Source organism: Neofelis nebulosa, chromosome 1 (assembly GCF_028018385.1).
Source record: "Neofelis nebulosa isolate mNeoNeb1 chromosome 1, mNeoNeb1.pri, whole genome shotgun sequence".
Taxonomy (NCBI): domain Eukaryota; kingdom Metazoa; phylum Chordata; class Mammalia; order Carnivora; family Felidae; genus Neofelis; species Neofelis nebulosa.
Window position 1 is genome coordinate 125,118,409 of NC_080782.1, and position 20,449 is coordinate 125,138,857.

Below are 20,449 nucleotides of genomic sequence, written 5' to 3' on the forward strand. Positions count from 1 at the left end.
TTACATAAACAAATTTTAGGAAGGGTATTTATTTGAACCATTCATAAGAATGAATGGATGGGGAGCCCATTGGAAGCATCTTTTATATACAAACTTTCTATATAATTAAACTAAACACAGTGGTACTGGGCCTGCACACCATACCAACCTGTGGGTTACGAACTGCTGCTTTTAGGGGTGCCTGGGTGGCTTAGTCGGTTGAGTGTCCGACTTTGGCCCAGGTCATGATCTCACAGTCCGTGAGTTCGAGCCCCACGTCAGGCTCTGTGCTGACAGCTCAGAGCCTGGACCTGCTTCGGATTCTGTGTCTCCCTCTCTCTCTGCCCCTCCCCAACTCATGCTCTGTCTCTCTCTCTGTGTCAAATATAAATAAACATTAAAAAAAAAAAAAAAAAAGAACTGCTGCTTTTGCTGAACCTAAAACATTTTACACTGTATTTTGTTTAAGGAAAGGAAAGCAGCAGGAAGGGAAAGAAAAAGTATCACTAACTAAACTATGAACCAATGTTTTCTTGTATCATTGATTTTAAAACTCATCCTTGTTTCAGGATTGTTAGTATGGGGGAGGAAGCCCATCTTAGAATCAATGAAGCATGACGTTCTTTTCTGTTCATTAAGCAAAATAGCCCAAACTTTCACCAGTGATTTGTTAACCTTCATCTAGACACCTATGTTTTTAAAAATCAATTTAGACTTTCTTGAATTCACACTGGCTTTCTTCCAGTGAACCTAAACCAGGGAAGGGCTTGCTATTCTTTAGCAACAAAGGAAGCCTTCTATTTCAGGAAGCTGACTAAAGTAATAGTGTCTACCGTCACTGAACAGCTGTCTTTAGGAAAGTCCCATCCAGCTGAGGCTACCACATACCCAGGACACAACATCAATCCTGTTCTCTGCACTTGAGCCTTAAGGGAGAAGCGAGGTTCCAGTGAACGTGCACAAACACGAGAGGGTTGGAGGTACCCAGGCTAACTAAAATCTTAAGTTACTTCAGCTTTAATTGAATTTCCAAGGAACCTCAGCATGGGTCCCTTATGGGTAGACACACCAATCTATACCCCGTTAAAGACTCTCAATTGTTAAACAGTCATCACTGGGAGGTGCCTCTAACAGGAAAAAAACTCACATATACAACAGTCTATCTAACAAGGGACCATATTATGGACACTATTATGTTTTTCATTTGAAAACCTTTCTAGGCCTGCATCCACCCATTTGCCTCATTCATGTTAATGGCTGCAAAGTACCTTACTGAATAGATGGAGGGGCCATAATTTACTTATCCAGTCTTCTCTTCAACATTTTGGTTGACATGAACAACTTTGTACAGGTATTTTGGCAAACATTTGTGTACATATCCCTGAAAAAAATTTCTAGCAATAGGATTACTAACTCAAAAGGCATATATATGTTTAAAGTAGATACGTAGTGCCTAATTGGCCTCCAGGAACCAAGCCAACTGGAATTCTCCAGAATGCTGCATCAACTCATACTTCAATTCATGATATGTAACAGGGCCCATTCTGTGTACCCTTTGTTCTGGATATCTTTATTGGTATTAACCTTATGCACACATATGAAATGATAATATTTTAATACTTTATATAGAGGACTTAATCTATAACAGGAAATACTGAGGGCTTGACATTTAACTCTTTACATAGTAGCCATTAAAAAAAAAAAAATCACCATTAAATAATGAGCAAGCCAGGGCAGGGACTTCTCCAAGGTCACACAGCTAGTGGGCAGGGGAGTCAGAAATCAAACCTATCTTCACTACCTTATCTTCAAAGTTTTTTTGCTCTTCAACACAAAAACAAAAAATTAGGTATTGTAATCCTTTTATTTAATGGCCTTCCAATAAGACCAAATTGGGCACGGTGACCCTTAACGAAGAAGAAAAAGTACAAATTACCACTCTTACGTGTTGCCCTAATGTATCTAATGCAATATACTATTTGTTTCCAAGAGCACGTGGTAAAAAATGTAATAAACCCAATTGGAACCACTCTAACCAAACACTTGAATTAAAAGAAAAAAAAGAAGACACTAAAGCTTCCACATGTAAGCAGAATAAATGCACAAGAAAGTAAATTGCACTTCCATGGAAAACGTTTATCAAATACAATTCAAATGAAATTCAAACAGTCTTTATCACTTTGATAAATTTCAAACTCCTGTCCTTAAGGGATCAGTCAATATAAATATACTTGTGGTCTGCTGAATGCGCTCTAGCATCTTAACATCTCCAATATTTACAAGGCACATTGTGAAAAAAGCTTGGTGAAAAGGAGCTCCACTCCCTCTTCCCTGGGATGGCAGGCATGTCCCCCTACTTTCAAATGCCATTGTCTCCGATTTGATTGTAACACAGAGTTTTGTCAAGTTTCCCTTGCCCTGCAGCCTCATGAAATGTTTGGGGGCTTCACCAAATTATACACAAAGTTACCATTAGTTTTTGAGTCACAAATTTAGACAGGACTTGTGGCAGGTATGAGGGAACTTCTGGAACCAACAGGACAGAATATCCAGCAACAATAGAGATAAAGCAACAAAAAGTCCTCTCAGTCCTATTCCCTAAATAACTTTCCCTTAGAGGGGGTTCTTGGCTAGTGGGCAGGCTTCAGCAAATTTCTAGGCCCCATGAGTTCCAAGAAGGATTTCATGGTAGAAAATCCTTATTGGAAATATTCCTTAAAAACTATCACACTGCCAGAGGTATCAGAATACAGTAGAAAACAACCACTCCAAGGAGTCAAGCACAATCCTTACTTTGCATTTAGTATAGATTTATGAAACCCACCACCCAAAGCTAGACTCTGTGCTGGGCACTTGCCTGGCAGCTCGTCTACTCAAAGCCATGCCTACATCACAGACAGGACTACTGAAGCACCGGCATGCCAGAGGGCAAGGAGAAACCCGCAGAGGGGGAAGATCAGGATGAGGACAAGACACGACTTACTGTCTAAAGACTATCCATGAATGCTGCAGACTGACACCTCCTCTCCAATCCACGGTGCACAGAGATGCTGTGAACTGTACAAGGGCTAAGGACTGGAGACCAGTAGGGGCCTGCCTAGTTCAAAGTGGCGTTCCTTGGGGCGCCTGGGTGGCGCAGTCGGTTAAGCGTCCGACTTCAGCCAGGTCACGATCTCGCGGTCCGTGAGTTCGAGCCCCGCGTCAGGCTCTGGGCTGATGGCTCGGAGCCTGGAGCCTGTTTCCGATTCTGTGTCTCCCTCTCTCTCTGCCCCTCCCCCGTTCATGCTCTGTCTCTCTCTGTCCCAAAAATAAATAAAAAACGTTGGGGAAAAAAAAAAAGTGTTATCAAAGTGGCGTTCCTTGTGATGACAGCCAGTCACTTCCCTAGCAAGACTGTGTCAGGTGAGATGGTTAGACATCTCTAGTTCCCCATCCTACCATGAAAAGATGCTCAAATTTCCATGGGTGAGGTGGGTGTGTGAAGGTATAAAAGAGTGTGAATGCCAACAACTAACTAGTCAGTTGAGGAGAACTCTGCACAGAAATCTGCTTGTATCCTCCCCTTCATCCCATGCCCCTATAAAGCACAGAAGAATTATGAATATTAATTATTTGATACTAAGCAAACCTGTGACAAAACCTGTAGACCTCTGAATTCACATACTCTGAAAACACCAACACTTCCTGACTCAGAGAACTGTTCTGTATTTTTATTTCCTAAATAGCAACGGTCTAGACTCCTTTCCATCAAGTCAGCCCTTATACTTTCCCACATTTGCATAAAAATTGAACATGCTCACCAGATAAGAGTGTATCTGTTAAAGAATTTAATTTCTCTTTACCATTCTTCTGTTTTATGTCATATACCCTAAAGATACTGCCTGGATGCCACTAAATGCTACTGCAGAAGCCTCTTTGTTCTCCAATTTGAAGAATGTTGCATGAGGGACATTTGATTCTATTACATTTTATTTTGCTGTAAGAAGGACTGAAAATCCCTTGAGACCAAGCGTGAGATATATACCCAACCTCATCACAAGAAGTAAGTTTAGGAATGTAGTATCTATCTCCGGAGGGGGGCTTTACATTTAGGTTTCAGAATTTGTTTGCTTAAAAGTGTGCTGTGAAGGTGGAATGTTTTTCTCTAAACCTATGAAAAAGAATAACTCAGTACTTCATTGGGAAAAACAACAGAAGGCCAAGATTTCCCAAAAAAGCCATTGCTGCATTTTTGGCACCAGCAAAGATGTGCTTGCAAATGGGGTTTTCATTTTAAAGTACCGGCACCTGCAATTTGGCAGTCCTGAAGCAGCATGGTTTATCCCCTCTTTTTGCAGTTTATGGATTGCCTGTTCCCCACTCTCTCAAGTACATCCAAAGCTACCAACCCCAAGGAGAACAGGCAGAGACAGGAGGACATTGGTATGCAGAACACACTGTAACCTTATATATAGGTCATTGCTGGAGGACTGCGCTGTGCATGTACTTAAGCCCCACTTCTCTTTCAAGCTCCATTGACAGACACATCTCCCACATTCCAGCCTGTGGTTCCCTAGGGTGACAGGTAGTTTTAGCCCTACAAGTACCCAGCCGCTGAGTCTGCCCACAGCCACTGGCCTCAGGAGGCCTGGCACCTCCAGAGAGCAAGCATGTAGCTAAGGGCAGCAGAGGCCCTGTTAAATGAAGAATGCATTTATACTTGCTCAATGTGAAGGAGATGGATTGAAATTTATCTGTGTGATAAACAGTGAATTGCAGTTGACAGACATTTTCTATATGAATGCAATTTACTATGTCATTACCAGTTTATGTTTATATAATGAAATCAACTGTTTTTGTGAGGTGAATTACCCAGATTTACTTTTTGCAAGTTCATAATTAAATGGCACTTAAATATTTCCTCTCTGTTTTCTATCCGTGCACCATGCAGACAGAGTCCTTTAAAAAGTAGGCAGTTAAACTATGATCATTTCTGAGGGAGAGAGGAAGAAGCTTTCCAGGAAGGGGGAAAATTTATTTTAAAAAATGAACTAAAGATGATGGTGCTGGAAACCTCTCCTCTAAAGTTTCACAGGCTTACAATAAATAACCACAGCCTCTCACAGGACACAGGTCAATGTTTTTTCTAAATACAATAGCTTCAAGAGAGGTGGATGGTCACGGTGCTGTACAGGTCAACAGATGCAAAATATTACTCTATACAAATGGGAGAAAACTGCCAGCCAGATTTCAAATTCATGCTTCTAAGATCTAGACCAGCCCCACCACAAGGGAAACAACTCCAACCCACCTCCCACTGTTTAGGAGCCAGTGGTAGTTTGTTGTTGTTTTTTTTAATTAAAATCAAAACCAGCACAATATTATTGCTAGAATAATTTACTTGCCCAGACTTGGGGGTGTTTTGATTGTCCATTACTGTGACTTAGAAGTTATTATGCACATTCTCACAGGCTTCTCTGGGGAACCAGCTCATTACCTGAGACAGCCAAGAAGTCATCAATGGAAGTAATGTCATCGACAGCATCTGTGAGAACACGGACTTGTTTTTCCCACTGTTCTTTAAAAAGATCCATGTTCTCTTGGGCCAGTTTACTCTGTGGTTTTGCTGCTAAAGCCAATGCAGCATTGATAACCTGCAAAGATACTGAAGTTCATTTTTTACTCTTCCAGAGGCATGAAAAGAAGATAGGTGGGACACTCTGGTCAATACACTGGTGATGGCTTTGTCTCATAGACATTTCACAAGGATCCATGATACCACGTGTTCCACCACAACACTTACGAAGATGAAGAAGTGTTAAACAATAAGTAGCAGATGTGAGGGTAAAAGAAAATACATTGGAAATGCAGATACACAGTAAGACAAACAAATGAAAATATCTCCAACCTCTCCACTCTGTGACAGCAACTTTTGAAAATTTTTGACATTATATTCCAGCCTTTATGCTATACACAATACCCATACACAAGTACATCCCATGACAAAAATATAAAATTCCATGCTACATAAGACTATCTTGTTTCTTCTTCAACATTAACTGTTTCTTATCCCATCTTCTGGATTTACACTGTTATTTTCCTATTATACGATTTCTAGGTTTCATAGTTACCCACTATTCTTAATAATTTGATGACGAATGTTTGCTATTTCAGGTTCTGAAGTTTAAAAAGTAATCTGTACAAAAAGCACCTGGCTTGAGATATACTTCACATACCAAAAAATTCACCAATTTAAACCTTACAATTCAGTAATTTTTAGTATATTCACAGTTGTGCAACCATTACCACAAGACCACTTTCATCACTCCAAAACAAACCCTATATACATCAGCAGCCATTCCCCATTTTGCTCATTCCTTAAAACTACCTACTGGCAACCACTAACTTTACTTTCTTTTTCTGTAGATTTGTCTATCCTGGGTAATTCATATAAATGGAATCATATTAATATGTGGGTTTTGTAACTAGCTTCTTTCACTTGATGTTTTGGAGGTTCTTCCACGCTGGAAAATATGTCAGTCAGCATTTCATTCCTTTCTACTGATAAATAATATGCCATTATACAGATACACAAGATTTTATTTATCCATACATCAGGTGATCAGTTTATTTATCCATACATCAATGAACCATTTACACTTGTTTGACCATTATGAAAAAAGCTGTTATGAATATTCACATACATGTTGCTGTGTTTTCATTATTTTTGGGTCCATCAGCAGGAGTGGAATAGCTGGGTCGTATGTTTAACTTTAGACAAACTGCCAGACTTGTTTTCCAAAGCAGTTGCACAATTTTACATTTTCACCAGAATGTATGAAGGTTCCAATCTTCACTAACACTTGTTCTTTTCTTTTTTTTTTTCTCTCTTTTCTTTTTAATGATAGCCATCCTAGTGGGTGCGAAGTGCTATCTCATTGTGGTTTAATTTGCTTTTCTCTGATGGTGCATGATATTACACATCTTTTCCTATGCTTATTGACCATTAGCACAGATTCTTTGGAGAAATACCTACTCAATCCTTTGCTGTTTTCACTCAATGAGTAAATAATGAAATCGAACTGAGAGGATAATTACTAACATTTCTAGGTCCACCATCCTTATGGGTTATCAAAAATAAATATACTTATGATAATGCAACTTGGAAGGGAAGCAACGACAAGAGAAAACTGGTGGTGATGGAATCGAGGTCTGGATGAAGCAGAAAAATACTTACCACAGAAGCATTTGGCATGCAAAGCTGAAGACAGGATTTGGGACACATTTTTTTTTTTTTTAGGTGACACAGGGACCACATGCCTATAGGTCTTAATTCCCAATATACTGCAGCAGTATTCAAGAATTTTATTCAACGCAGTCAACAAAGACTTGTAAACAAACTGAAGAATCACACCTACTAGACTGACGCAGCTGTTCCTCTTCCCTCCTAAACAACTCGAACTGACAGACCAACAAGATTATAACTACAGACTCATAGGCATAAGGGACTGGGCCAGCTACTTATTATTAACAGCCCGTTTATAAAAGCATATGGGTTTGGACAATCAATTATTGTAAGAAGAGCTACCCCACCATCTTTCCATGTGTTATACTGTGGTCTTCCATATTTTCATCATTTCAAGACTTGTTCTTTGCCTCTCTTCCTTCTTGCCATTCACTTCCCACCAGGTGATTCACCACTGTGGACTACTCTCTTCACTACTTAACTCACTGATTCACCAATGCACCAATGAATCAGAGCAGAGCTAGACTGTACAAGAATACTTGGCTGAAAAAAATGTTTCCTAAGATAGCCAAGTAAACACGGGCAGGGAATTAATTATATGTTTTAAATATGAAGATAATTCCTCTATTACAAAAAGAAAATTGCTCTCTTTGTTCTATAATATATCTTATACAGTGTAATGGAGAAAAAGCACCTTATCTAAGGTTAACTTTCTCATTTTCATTACAAACTATTTACAAAGGACACTTGATAAATTAAATACTCATTTCTGATGACTCTGACTCTGAGTAAATTAGAAAGATTCTGAACATACTACTTTAAATAATCATCAAACATTATACTTTGTGGTGAAAACTAGAATCATTTACCTTAAAAAATAGATGTTATTAATGTTATACTTACTGTTACCATTAGTTAAACAATAATATAATGATCTTTCTAGCCAATGAAATCAAATGGGAAATAGAAATAAAAGAAAAAGCTGTTAGAAAGGAGACCACCAAATGACTTTTCAATACAGATGATCTGTTTATCTAGGAAACTGAAGAGAGTCACCCCCCAAAAATTTAGTATTATAAAGAGTTCATTAAGGAAGCTACAGACAATATAAATATATATTAAAAAATCAATTTTTTATATACTAGAAAAACGAAAGTAAAATGAAAGGAATGTCAAATCTTTATGAAAGCAATTAACAGCAAATAAAGGGGACTAGATCTCTGAAGAAACCCACAGTATTAAAGTAACAGTAAGTGATTTAACTTTTCTGAGGAATATTACAAAAACTTAAATAAACAAACATATTCCATGTTTAGGCATAGGAAGACTGACCTACTTACTCACAAATTAATCTGGAACAATAAACAGCTAGGAATAGCCAAAAAACCTTGGAGAAAGAGAGCAAGAGTAATGGAAGAGAGGTAATTAAAATGTAATACAAAGCTAAAGTAATTATCATCTAAAAATAGACGCTGTCATAGTGAATGAAAAAAGTTAACGTCACATACAAGGAGGGATTAACAGTACATTGGTTTTGTATTTGATGGTCTATCTGGAGAAAAATAAAGTTAAACCCTCACTTCATGCTTATATTTAAAAGCTAACAAAGCTAAAGAATCTATTTATGGGGGCACCTGGGTGGCTCAGTCAGTTAAGCCTCTGACTTCGGCTGAGGTCATGATCTCATGGTTTGTGAGTTCAAGCCCCACACCGGGCTCTGTGCTGACAGCTCAGAGCCTGGAGCCTGCTTGGATTCTGTGTCTCCCTTTCTCTCTGCCCCGCCCCTGCTCACACTCTCTTTCTCTCAAAAATGAATAAACATCTAAAACATTTAAAAAAAAAAAGGCATCTATTTATGTTTTGACTGAATTCTTCAAGAGAAGTATCTCTCATTTCTTAGAAAACTCTGCCCTATTTCCAAATAACAATGGGAGAAGTCAATTCATAAATCTGACTATATTACTTCTGTATTTAAGTATATGTAACTGATGAAGTATGTTAGGTAAATCTGTAAGGAGAACACCAAAATACTAGTAGAAAAATGGGGGAAAGACATGGACAGCCTACCTAAGATGAACATAAATGACTAGTAAACAACTAGGGGAAAAAATTTACTCTCACAAATCAAAAGAAATAAAAATTAATGGGAGTTAATATTTTTTCTCATTAAATTAGCAAAAAGCCCCACATGAGGCACTACCACCATGTTGAAAACCTCTAGAACAACGTTGAATAGGACATCCTTGTCTTGTTTTTGATTGTCTGGTGAAAGGACTCAGCCTGTTCCCGTTAATATTATGTTTCACCTGGTATGATGTTACCAGGCTGAGCAAATTCTCTTATGTTCCTGGTTTACAAAGTGTTTTTTGTCAGGCCTAGAGGTTAGATTTTCTCGAAGACTTTTTGTTTAATTTCTACTGCTCTGGCTATTTCTTCTCTGTCTTCTTTGCTGCCTTGTCTTCTTCGACATCAAAGAATTTCAGAGTTCCTCAAGGTTTATTTCTATGCTGCCCTTTCTCCTTTCTACACTCCTCTCCTCACAGTGAGCAATTTCATCTAGTTTCATGATTTTACATACCACTTAGGTGCCAACTACTCCCACATCTCCTATCCAGACCATTTATTCTAGCTCCCAACTCATATCACTTGCTCTATACCAAACAGCTCCACTCAGATGTCTCACAATTTCCTGTCCCAAGAATGCGGAGTGGTCTTGCTTTAAAATTCTTGATCACTCAAGACACATAATGTTGGAGACAGCAAGGGAACTATACTTCCTTAGTCTAGTAAATCTCCTCCTCTCAAGCCTGGACTCTAAATGAGTATAATGAGTATTTGTTTCACACCTTCTTTTCTCACCTACCTCAGCCAGCATCCTCAGTCTCAGCTTCAAAGCCTGCTGCTTCCTACTTGAGTGAGATGAATGCGATCAAAAGACAATGTCCATAGTTCCTATCACCATATCTACCCACTTACCTGCATCTGTACCAGGTACTGTCTTACCTTTTTAAAAATATAGGTGTTCAATCTATGTTCCCATCTCAGACCAACCTTTCTACCTGTCCACTGCATCTTATTTCCTCTCCCCTACTCCAGGACATTGCTCTAGCAATTCTTCATCCATTCTATAGTATCTATATCGATATTGTCTATTATAAATTCTATTGGTTATATAGATTATCTATTCTGTATTATCAATATTTATACTGATATTATTCTATATTATCAATATTTCCCCTTTACTGGACTATTTCCTAATTATGTATTATCGATATTTCCCCTCTTTCTATACTGTAAATATTTCTCATCTATTGGATTATTTTCAACAGGTAAACATAAAAAACATGCTAGTATGGGTCCCAACTAAAAATAAAAAACAAGTAACAGTCTCAATCCCGTATCTAGCTCATGCTACCACCCCATGTCTCTATAAACCTTACATAAAATCTGAAAGAGCTGCCAACTTGTTATACCCAATCCCTCTCTCCTCTCTTGAACCCATTCTAGTCAAGCTTATGTCTCCTAAACTCTACCTAAACTCCTTTGTCCAAGGTCATTTGTCATCTCTACATATTGTTGAATCCAAGGACTAATTCTCAGTTCACGTTCAACAACCATTTGACAGGAATAAACATCATTCCTAGAAACACTCTTTTCCACTTGGTTTCCAAGGTAGAGCCAGCTTCTGGTGTTCTTCTGGTCTTACTAACCCTTCCTCAGTCTTCTTTGCTCATCTCCCCAAACTTTAAATGTTAGAGAACCCCAGTTTTAGTACCTAGACTTTTTTACTCTAGGTATACTTATTCTATTGGTGAGCACATCCAGGCTCATGGTATCCTATGTGTGCTGATGAGTCTCACATTTATACAACCTGTCTAGATCTGTTCCTTGAATTTCACTTAGCATCTTGCATATCTAATTACCGTGTCTAAAACAGAGCTCCTTAGCTGTTCCCCCAAACCACGCTTCCCTATCAAAATAAATGACACCTCCATCCTTCCAGCTACTTATATTCAAAACCCTGGAATTCTCCTTCACTCCTCTCTTTCCCCTCCACTTCATATTTAATCCTTCAGTAAATTCTATCATCATATATCCAGAGTCTAATCAGTGCTTACCACATCCACTGTACTCTTTCCTGGTTTAGTACCAAAGCCTCTGTTTTGGTTTCCTAATGCTGCTGTAACATATTATTACTGAAGTAATTTTACTTAAAACAACACAAATGTATTATCTTATAGTTCTGGACATCAGAAGTCAAAGTGTCAGCAGACCTATTCATTCTAGAGGCTCTAGAGGAGAATCCAGTCTGACTCCTAGAGGCTGCCCACATTCCTCGGCTTGTGGCCATATGGCTCCAATGCCTGCTTCTGCGATCACAGTGTCTTCTCAGACTCTGACACCTATGTCTCCCTGTTACGATACTTTGATTATACTGGGGTCCCTACCTGATAATCTAACTACCCTTAGTTCTCTCTCTCTCTCTCTCTTTTTTTTAACCTTTACAAAGCCCTTTTGCTACTTAAAGTAATGCATTTATAGGTTTCGGAATTAGGAAATGAACATCTTTGTGGGGGGTGAGGGGTGTTTTCCTGCTTATTAGCACAGCCTCCTAAGAGATATCTCTGCTTCCATCCCTCCTGACAGAAGTCAGGGAGGCCTTGTTCAAACCTAAATTAAATCATGTCAATCCTCTATTCAAAATCCTTCATTGGCTTCCCATGTCACTCAGAGTAAAAAGCCAAAGGCCTTACCATGGCCCTAAAAAGCCCCAAACCACCCAAACATCTGTTAGAAATTTGACCCTCTTTTTGAAAGCCTCTGCATTTGTTGTCTCTCTGCCTGGAGTGCCATACCTCCATGGCTTGTTCTATCATCTCCTCTGGGTCTTTGCTTCTAAATCATTTTCCCAATGGCATCTTTGCTGACATTCCCATACTATTTAACACACACATTACAATTTGTAGGATGTAGCTAAAGCAGTGCTTTAAGAGAAATTTATACCATTAAATGTTTAACTGTGACATCAGAAAAGAAAGTCTCAAATCAATGATCTAAAAACTTCTAACTTTAGAACTAGAAAAAGGACAAATTAAACCCCAAATCTGGCAGAAGGAATAAAGTAACATAGTAGTAACTGATGAAATATAAATTACCAAAGACACTCAAGAATAAACAGCTAATGTGAATATCCTTTTATCGATTAAAGAAACTGAATTGTTAAAAACCTTCCCACAAAGGAAACTCCAGGCCAAATGTCTTCAGTAGTAAATTATCCCAAACATTTAAAGGACTAATATCAATTATACAGATTTTTCAAGAAAACAGAAGAGAAGTAAACACTTTCCAACTGTTAGGCTATGGAAATCAGACTGTACCAGAAAAGAAAACAACTGACCAGTATCAATATGCAAGCCTTACAGGGAGACTGCAATGTCTCTGGCAGCATGTTACCAGCAGATCTCTGTCAGAAGGAGTGGAAGGGGCAGGGGGCAAGGTACTGAAACCTTTAGTCAGAAGCATCTCCTTCGAGCTCTTCTGTTAAGCTGCTTTGAAATAAAAGAATAGAGAATATCCGAAGTGGAAAAGTGAGGTGGTTCAAAGTTAGATGGTCCTATGATTGTGAAATAATAGATGCGTGAGAGCTGAGGTCACAGGGTACCCTGGCCTGTATGCCTTAGATGCTCCAATAAGAACTACATATTTTCTCACCACCTATAGGCCAGGCCTGTCTGGGTTTGTGTTTATTTGATGCTTGTTAAGCCTGTCAGCCACAAAAATGATCAGTGTTCCCAAAAGCACAAAGGGAAAAGAAGCAATATGGAAGATAAATCTAAGGAGGCACAAGAAGAATGGGCAATTTCGTAAGTTGTTTCTCTAGTTAGTGAGAAGGACAAAAAAAAAAAAAAAAAAAAAAAAGAGAGAGAAAGAAATGCAGATAAGCTGTGGCTTCAAATACTTAATTCACCTTTGTGTAGATTTCCAAGAAAGGCCATGCATTAAACCAGGCTATATGAATTATTAAAGTGCCAGATCTGTATTAACCTAAATGTACAATGCTCATTCTCACAAATGAACTAAGAAAAATAAAATATTAAGTGAGATCATCTCCAAAATGCCCTCCCACAATTTTAAAGATTCAATTGTCAGAAACCTTCTTTTTCCTTTTTGTCGCTGCCCAGCACCAAATGAACTAAAAAAGTGAAATATTTTAAGCAGCTACCACAGACTAAGACTTGGGCACATCTACAAACAAGGCATGTCAGGGATATGTGGGGTACAGATTCATATTTATCCCCATAACAGTTGGGTTTTTCCCTTATAAAGGCATGTGAGACTAGGGCTCTCTGCTCAAATGGAAGCAGGTCCCCCTCCAGATGAACAGAGACAGTGCAGCCACAGAATAGCAGGCAATGCAGGCAGAGACAGCTGACCTACTTCCTTTCTTGCAACAGCAAATCACAAAAAAATGTGGGTGCTTTTGTTCCCCCAAGCAACAAAACAAAGCCACTTTCAGGTTACTTCCTCCTCAACTTTAATTAATCTCAAATATTTGAAGTTAAAGTCACTTAACTGCTACAAAGTTAGTACTTCACAACAGTTCTCATTTCCAAAGTTAATTTGTTACTGAGTGAACTGACAAAATGGGGGAAAAGCTCCTCTGGAGGTTCCATCTGTCATCTCTCCCCTTCAACAATAAGGTCTAGGAGCCAACTCCAAAATGTAGGTGGGGCCACAGAAGAGTTACATAAGGAGAACATCTCCAACACAGGGGCCCGGGCTTCCTACATGCAAGAGTGTGGGTGTGAGGCACAAAAACCAGCATGGAAAAATCGAACATGTACTTCATCCTGTGGTCAGATATTGCCAGCAGCCTCACAATAAAGATGCACTCTAATAACTGTCTGTAGGCTACAGCATTTTTGTTAATTAATAAATTAATTTTTATATTTTTAAATTTACATCCAAATTAGTTAGCATATAGTGCAACAATGATTTCAGGAGTAGGTTCCTTAGTGCCCCTTACCCTTTAGCCCATCCCCCATCCCACAACCCCTCCAGTAACCCTCTGTTCTCTGTTTTTAAGTCTCTTACGTTTTGTCCTCCTTCCTGTTTTTTTTTTTTTTTTTTTTTTTTTTAAATTTTTTTTTTTATTTTTGGGACAGAGAGAGGCAGAGCATGAACGGGAGAGGGGCAGAGAGAGAGGGAGACACAGAATCGGAAACAGGCTCCAGGCTCCGAGCCATCAGCCCAGAGCCTGACGCGGGGCTCGAACTCACGGACCGCGAGATCATGACCTGGCTGAAGTCGGACGCTTAACCGACTGCACCACCCAGGCGCCCCTCCTTCCTGTTTTTATATTATTTTTGCTTCCCTTCCTTTTGTTCATCTGTTCGTGTCTTAAAGTCTTCATAAGTGAGTCATATGATATCTTTCTCTAATTTTGCTTAGCATAATACCCTCTAGTTCCATCCACATACTTGCAAATGGCAAGATTTCATTCTTTTTGATTGCCAAGTAATACTCCATTGTGTGTGTGTGTGTGTGTGTGTGTGTGTGTGTGTGTGTGTACACATGCCACATCTTCCTTCTCCACTGATGGACATTTGAGCTCTTTCCATACTTTGGCTGTTGTTGATAGTGCTACTATAAACTTGGGGTGCATGTGGCCCTTCAAAACAGCATCCCTGTATCCCCTGGATAAATACCCTAGTAGTGCAATTGCTGGGTTGCACAGTAGTTCTATTTTTAATTTTTTGAGGAACCTCCGTACTATTTTCCAGAGGCTGTGCCAGTTTGCTTTCCCACCAGCAGTGCAAAAGAGATCCTCTTTCTCCGCATCCTCTCCAACATCCATTGTTACCTGAGTTGTTAATGTTAGCCATTCTGACAGGTGCTATCCCATTGTGGTTTTGATCTGTATTTCCCTGATGAGTGAGGTTGAGCATTTTTTCATGTGTCAGTTGGCCATCTGGATGTCTTCTTTGGAGAAGTGTCTATTCGTGTCTTCTGCCCATTTCTTCACTGGATTATTTGTTTTTTGGGTGTTGAGTTTGAGAAGTTCTTTATAGATTTTGGATACTAACCCTTTATCTGATATGTCATTTGCAAATCTCTTCTTCCATTCTGTTGGTTGCCTTTTAGTTTTGGTGATTGTTTCCTTCGCTGTGCAGAAGCTTTTCATTTTGATGAGGTCCCTATAGTTCATTGGTACTTTTGTTTCCCTTGCCTCCAGAGACGTGTTGAGTAAGAAGTTGCTGTGGCCAAGGTCAAAGAGGTTTTTGCCTGCTTTCTCCCTGAGAATTTTGATGTCTTACATCATTACAAATGTCTTACATTTAGGTCTTTCATCCATTTTGAGTTTATTTTTGTGTATGGTGTAAGAAAGTAGTCCAGGTTCATTTTTCTGCATGTCACTGTCCAGTTTTCCCAGCACCACTTGCTGAAGAGACAGTCTTTATTCCATTGGATATTCTTTCCTGCTTTGTCGAAGTTTAGTTGGCCATACATTTGTGGATCCATTTCTGGGTTCTCTATTCTATTCCATGGATCTGAGTGTCTGTTTTTGTGCCATATAGGCTACAGCATATTAAACCCCTTCCTAAACTCCTGGGGAACTAACCAGCCTAGTCTGTTTATCACACAAGCCAGTGTCTGTGGAAGGGAACACCTCTAGTTCAGGGCCCTGATGGTAGAGGTCACTGCCCACATCAGAATGAAGAGTAAGGAGAGAGAGAGCTCCAGGGAAACCCCTCTTCCTCACAGGGATGGCCACCAGCCAGTTTGAAGAAGAAGCCCTTTGAGAATGCAATGCACGGGCCAGGGTAAGCCAGATGCAGTCTCAGAGGAGTTTGGTTTACCCTCTTCAAAGACTTTCTAAACTTTTGATTAGTTACCTATCGTTTAAAATTGAGACTTGACAGAAAAACCTGAATTGCTGACTTCTCTTTAAAAATAATGAAAGGACCTGGCAATACTGGCCTGGAGTGGAATCGCAGCTTCCTCATGTAGAAACGGCACATACTACTCAAGTTTGTCACTATCATGGCTGCAAATGTCTGCTGTATTTGCCATCACTGAGTCTGCCCAGCCCCGCTTTGAGCAGGGGCAAAAATGAACCTAGGCAAGAGTCTGGAAGACAAGAAGCACACTTGGGAAAACACCTTTTTATCCAGGACACACACCTAATACTAAGGGTGGTCTGGGCACGGTCTAAATCCACTCCTCCTGAAGGTCTGTTCTACTAGAAGAAATCAAATACCCAAGAGAGAAACAATGCTGAGGGCAAACTCAAACCGGCACAACATGGCCCAGCCACACATGATTTGTGCACACCACCATTTCATTAGGATCTACTAGACTCTCCATGTGATTTTTTCTCCTAGGCTTAAGATCATTTATATAAATACTCTTGGTAGGTGTGATCAGCGTATGTTACCATCTGTTTCAGCTGATATGTGAAAGCATTGTGGCTTTTCAAGCATTTCAAAATCAAACGGAGAACCAAAGACATTAAAAACAAAGTGCTGATAGGGTAAAATGATAAACTTGGGGAAAGAATGCCCCATCTTTAGAAATTTACTCTGAATTTACTTCTTACAACTTAGTCATCCATGTACTTATTATCTTTACCGCTACTAATTTCTACTGGATTTCATGACTGTATGAAAGCTGAAAAGATGTTCAACATATAATGTGGATTCACAATGGCCTATCATAGTAGTGTTTACACAAACCAACTCTCACTGGTAAGCGAGATACACATGAATGACGATTAGAACAAATGCCTTAACTAACCTGTGCACCAGTTAAGATCCCAGATTAATAATCAGACTTTACTTCTTTTGGTTGCCTATCTTGAGGGTCAGGAATTATTTATATGAAAGGGCCAAAGTATTGGTCTCAATATATTTTAAAGCTGGTTGCACACACAACATAGAAATTTAATTCCTATGACCTCTCTTCTGTTACTCCCGTTCCTCTGCTTTATTTCCCTTTATCTGTGGCCACTGCCATCTGACAGGACATTTAGAGAAAGTAAATGTAAATCCTCAGAGTAGGCCCAGTCTCTGCTTGGGAAATCAGAAGGGCAGCCTCTTCCACTGAAAACAGCACTTATACCGCTTAAAAACACCTGTGACTGTCAAGGAGCAGGGGACCCCACAGACAGGGTCAGTTCCCCTCATAGGAGGCAGGCCAACACGTTGGTCATTTAACAAAGCAACTGTTCTTCTATGTACTTCAGAGTCTTTCGAGAGTCCCAGACTGCCATAATCGCTAGTCTTCCAATATGCCATCATAAATGGAGAAAAGTTCTCAAGCTTTTAATTCAGTAGCTAGCTGGATTACGTTGCTAACATATGTACCAAAATGCTACTTCAGGACATCTTACAGAGTAATGGTTCTAGCTCTTGGATCTTGTTCCCTCCATCACAAAGATCCAAATCCCAGGCATTAAGGAGCATAGGTGGGTAACTGTTACTCCTTCAGGTTTGTCAGATAACTACCCTAAATCCAGGACTGTCAAATGTTGCAGATGGCCCTCTCTCAAGGAGGTTACAGACTGAGTAGTGAGGTCACTACACACCCTCCACTTGCCAGCAATGAAAGACACTATCCATTTTTAATGAAAGGCAAAGGATAGTAATATGTGATGCCCCAAGGAAATGTCACTTGAAGCTGAACATAAATTTCTACAAGCTTTGTGAACTCTGGATCAGTGTTTTGTCCTCAAGACTTCTATGTAAAATTCTAAAAACAAAATTAAAAAAATAAACCTGATCTCCAATGTAACCAAACTCCAATTCAGTGGTACCATAAACATTTTTGGTCATACCTTACCTGAGGACAGAGAGCTTCTAGCTGACTTGCTGACATTCGAACAAGCTTTACACCTTCTTCATTGTTTGAGATGGAACAGGCCAAGTTGGCAACCTAGAAGAAGGAACACCATAAAAAGTTCTTAGAAGATTTTTCTTTTGATCCCTAAGGAAAACAAATGTATACCCACTCCCACCTCTGATCTTTTATAGAACACATGCCAAGAGCACAAATGGTATTTTATTTCTCAAATTAATTACCTACCTAGGAGGACAATTTTTTTTTTTTTTTTTTTTAATCTCTGTGCTAAGGAAACTATGTCGACTTGTAACACAGGTCACACTGTTGGCAGAATGAGATTCCAGGGCATGTAACTCATAGGCTTTACCATGCTCTCTTACCTGCCTGAACAGTAGAAAGGCAGTTCTCATGGTGTGGACAACAACATGAGAAAAGCTAAGGAATCAAGGGCATTCAGAAAGAAAAGCTGGTATCCTCAATTACAAATATACCATGTAGCTGGTTCTTGAAGAAAAGAAATAGAAATTCTAAGATGCTATTCTCATTTTACAGGTGAATGGCTGCTTACTAAGCCAAGAGGTTTATTTAAACACAAAGATATTTTTCAAATTAAAAAAAAATAGTATTAAGATAACATCAACATATACCCAAGGCCATCTTCATCAGAAATGGAAAAATAAACAGGGATGATGTCCCACAGTTAGAAGAAAACTATCCTTCAACTAGGTTCTCAAAAGCACTGAAAGCTGAACTCCTTTCTGAATGGTACTGCTTTATTTGAACTGAACTCTTGACCTTTCTGTCCAAAGTCTCTTAACGACACTGCTCCAGTAGCCAGAAACAATCTTTCCAAGTTGTGTCAGACTTCCTCAGCTGAAGCCCTGGCCGTGGTGAGAACCTTGCTCTGTAGCAACTGTGAGCACTGTGATCACTTACCCATGTTTCTACATAAACAGGCTTGCCAACCCCAATGGTAATACCAAGGACCAAATGAATACATTGTGCTAAGACACATCTTCCCCCGCCCCCCCGGTTGCAAATTGAGTTATGAATGACAGATGCGTAGGCAGTTTAATATCAAAGGCACTTTCCGGGGAATTTAAATGCCAGAGTAAACAAGGGCAATGGTGATAACCTTTGATTTTCACTCCTCCACCCAACTTAAGCACATACAGGCAAAAGAAAAATTACGTACTATTATGGCTGTTGTTTGCAGTATTATGGTTAGGGATTATCAGCTTTCTGGAAGACTGCTAACTATCAGAATCCTGCAATGCCTAATCATAAGGAGAAACAACAGAACTAACATGCAATTTAAATATAAAATGTAAAGAAATAAAAAATTAAGTCAGATCTTTAATGTTTAGGGGTCTTCAAAATCATATACAGAAGTAACATATTTCCCCTAAAGATTACAATTCCACTTTCTAGTATCAACTGGACCTGAGCAAACAGGCACTAGTCTTCATGATAATACAGTTGATTATGCAGATTTTTTTTGTTTAAAAATTACTGCAAAACATAACCAAAACTCTATTTTGTAAAATATAAAATGTTTAAAAAACATTATCCCTCAATGATGCTACAGTGCAGGAGAAAGCTTAACTTAGATATGTTCATGAATCTGCAACTCCCACTGTTTCAATTCCTTAAGAAGGCATTTTGAAAAACAAATATAAAATTTGGGGCTCATCACTACATTAGTAATTTGAGACTAACAAAGATTCCTGGTGAGGTGAGCATACTAATACCCAGCACTCCCGCCCCACTCCCACTATTTGGGAGGCCAGCCAAGTGTAAAATTCAGGAAGGTCTGTCACTCTGTTTCTATCCTTACTCTCTAGTCACTACTAGCATCATTTTATTTCAATTTACACTCACCCAATTTTATGAATCTGTAAGATCCAGAAAAGTAAGAAGCAAAGATTATGTAAACTATTATATATTACAGATCAGATACATGAGAGTGTGGTGGCTAAGGCTGAAATGGCTGACCTCTGTAAACCATCTTTCCTGTTTCCTGATACAATTCCTAACAAAATAAAGGCTATGCAAGACTTGTTCTTTATTTTAAAACGTTACTTAAATGGTTTCTGATGTATTGCTGAAGCAGTAATGTTCCACAAGAGTACACTGCCTGTTTCAGGAGGCCGCCCTGCCTGGCCTGGGAGGAGGGAGAGAGCGCCTGTCACTGACAGTCTTCTTCAGATGAATGAGCTTCTATTCACCCTCCAGGGACAGGGCTACTCACTTCCAACAATGACAAATGTGCAAATGCAACATCTCAACCGTAGCTCTCTGAGATGCTAACCTCATATACTAGTGCCACGCTTCACAACAGTGAAAGGGGAGGCTGAGAGGAGGGGTTTCCTAAATGTCTCCTTCTGGGGCTCTAGAAATTTG

The 20,449-nt window shown here is 39.3% G+C and overlaps 1 protein-coding gene across 2 annotated transcripts in view; it reads right to left on the reverse strand.

Annotated features, from left to right (window-relative positions):
• The window catches only part of CTNNA1 (catenin alpha 1), a 178,589-nt gene that overhangs the window by 13,597 nt on the left and 144,543 nt on the right, over positions 1-20,449 (reverse strand). For both annotated transcript variants that reach the window (XM_058698412.1, XM_058698882.1), the window contains exons 10-11: positions 18,047-18,139; positions 5,456-5,612 (exon numbers count right to left, since the gene is read on the reverse strand). In XM_058698412.1, the coding sequence (XP_058554395.1) occupies positions 5,456-5,612; positions 18,047-18,139 (250 nt within the window). The remainder of the gene's footprint in view (positions 1-5,455; positions 5,613-18,046; positions 18,140-20,449) is intronic.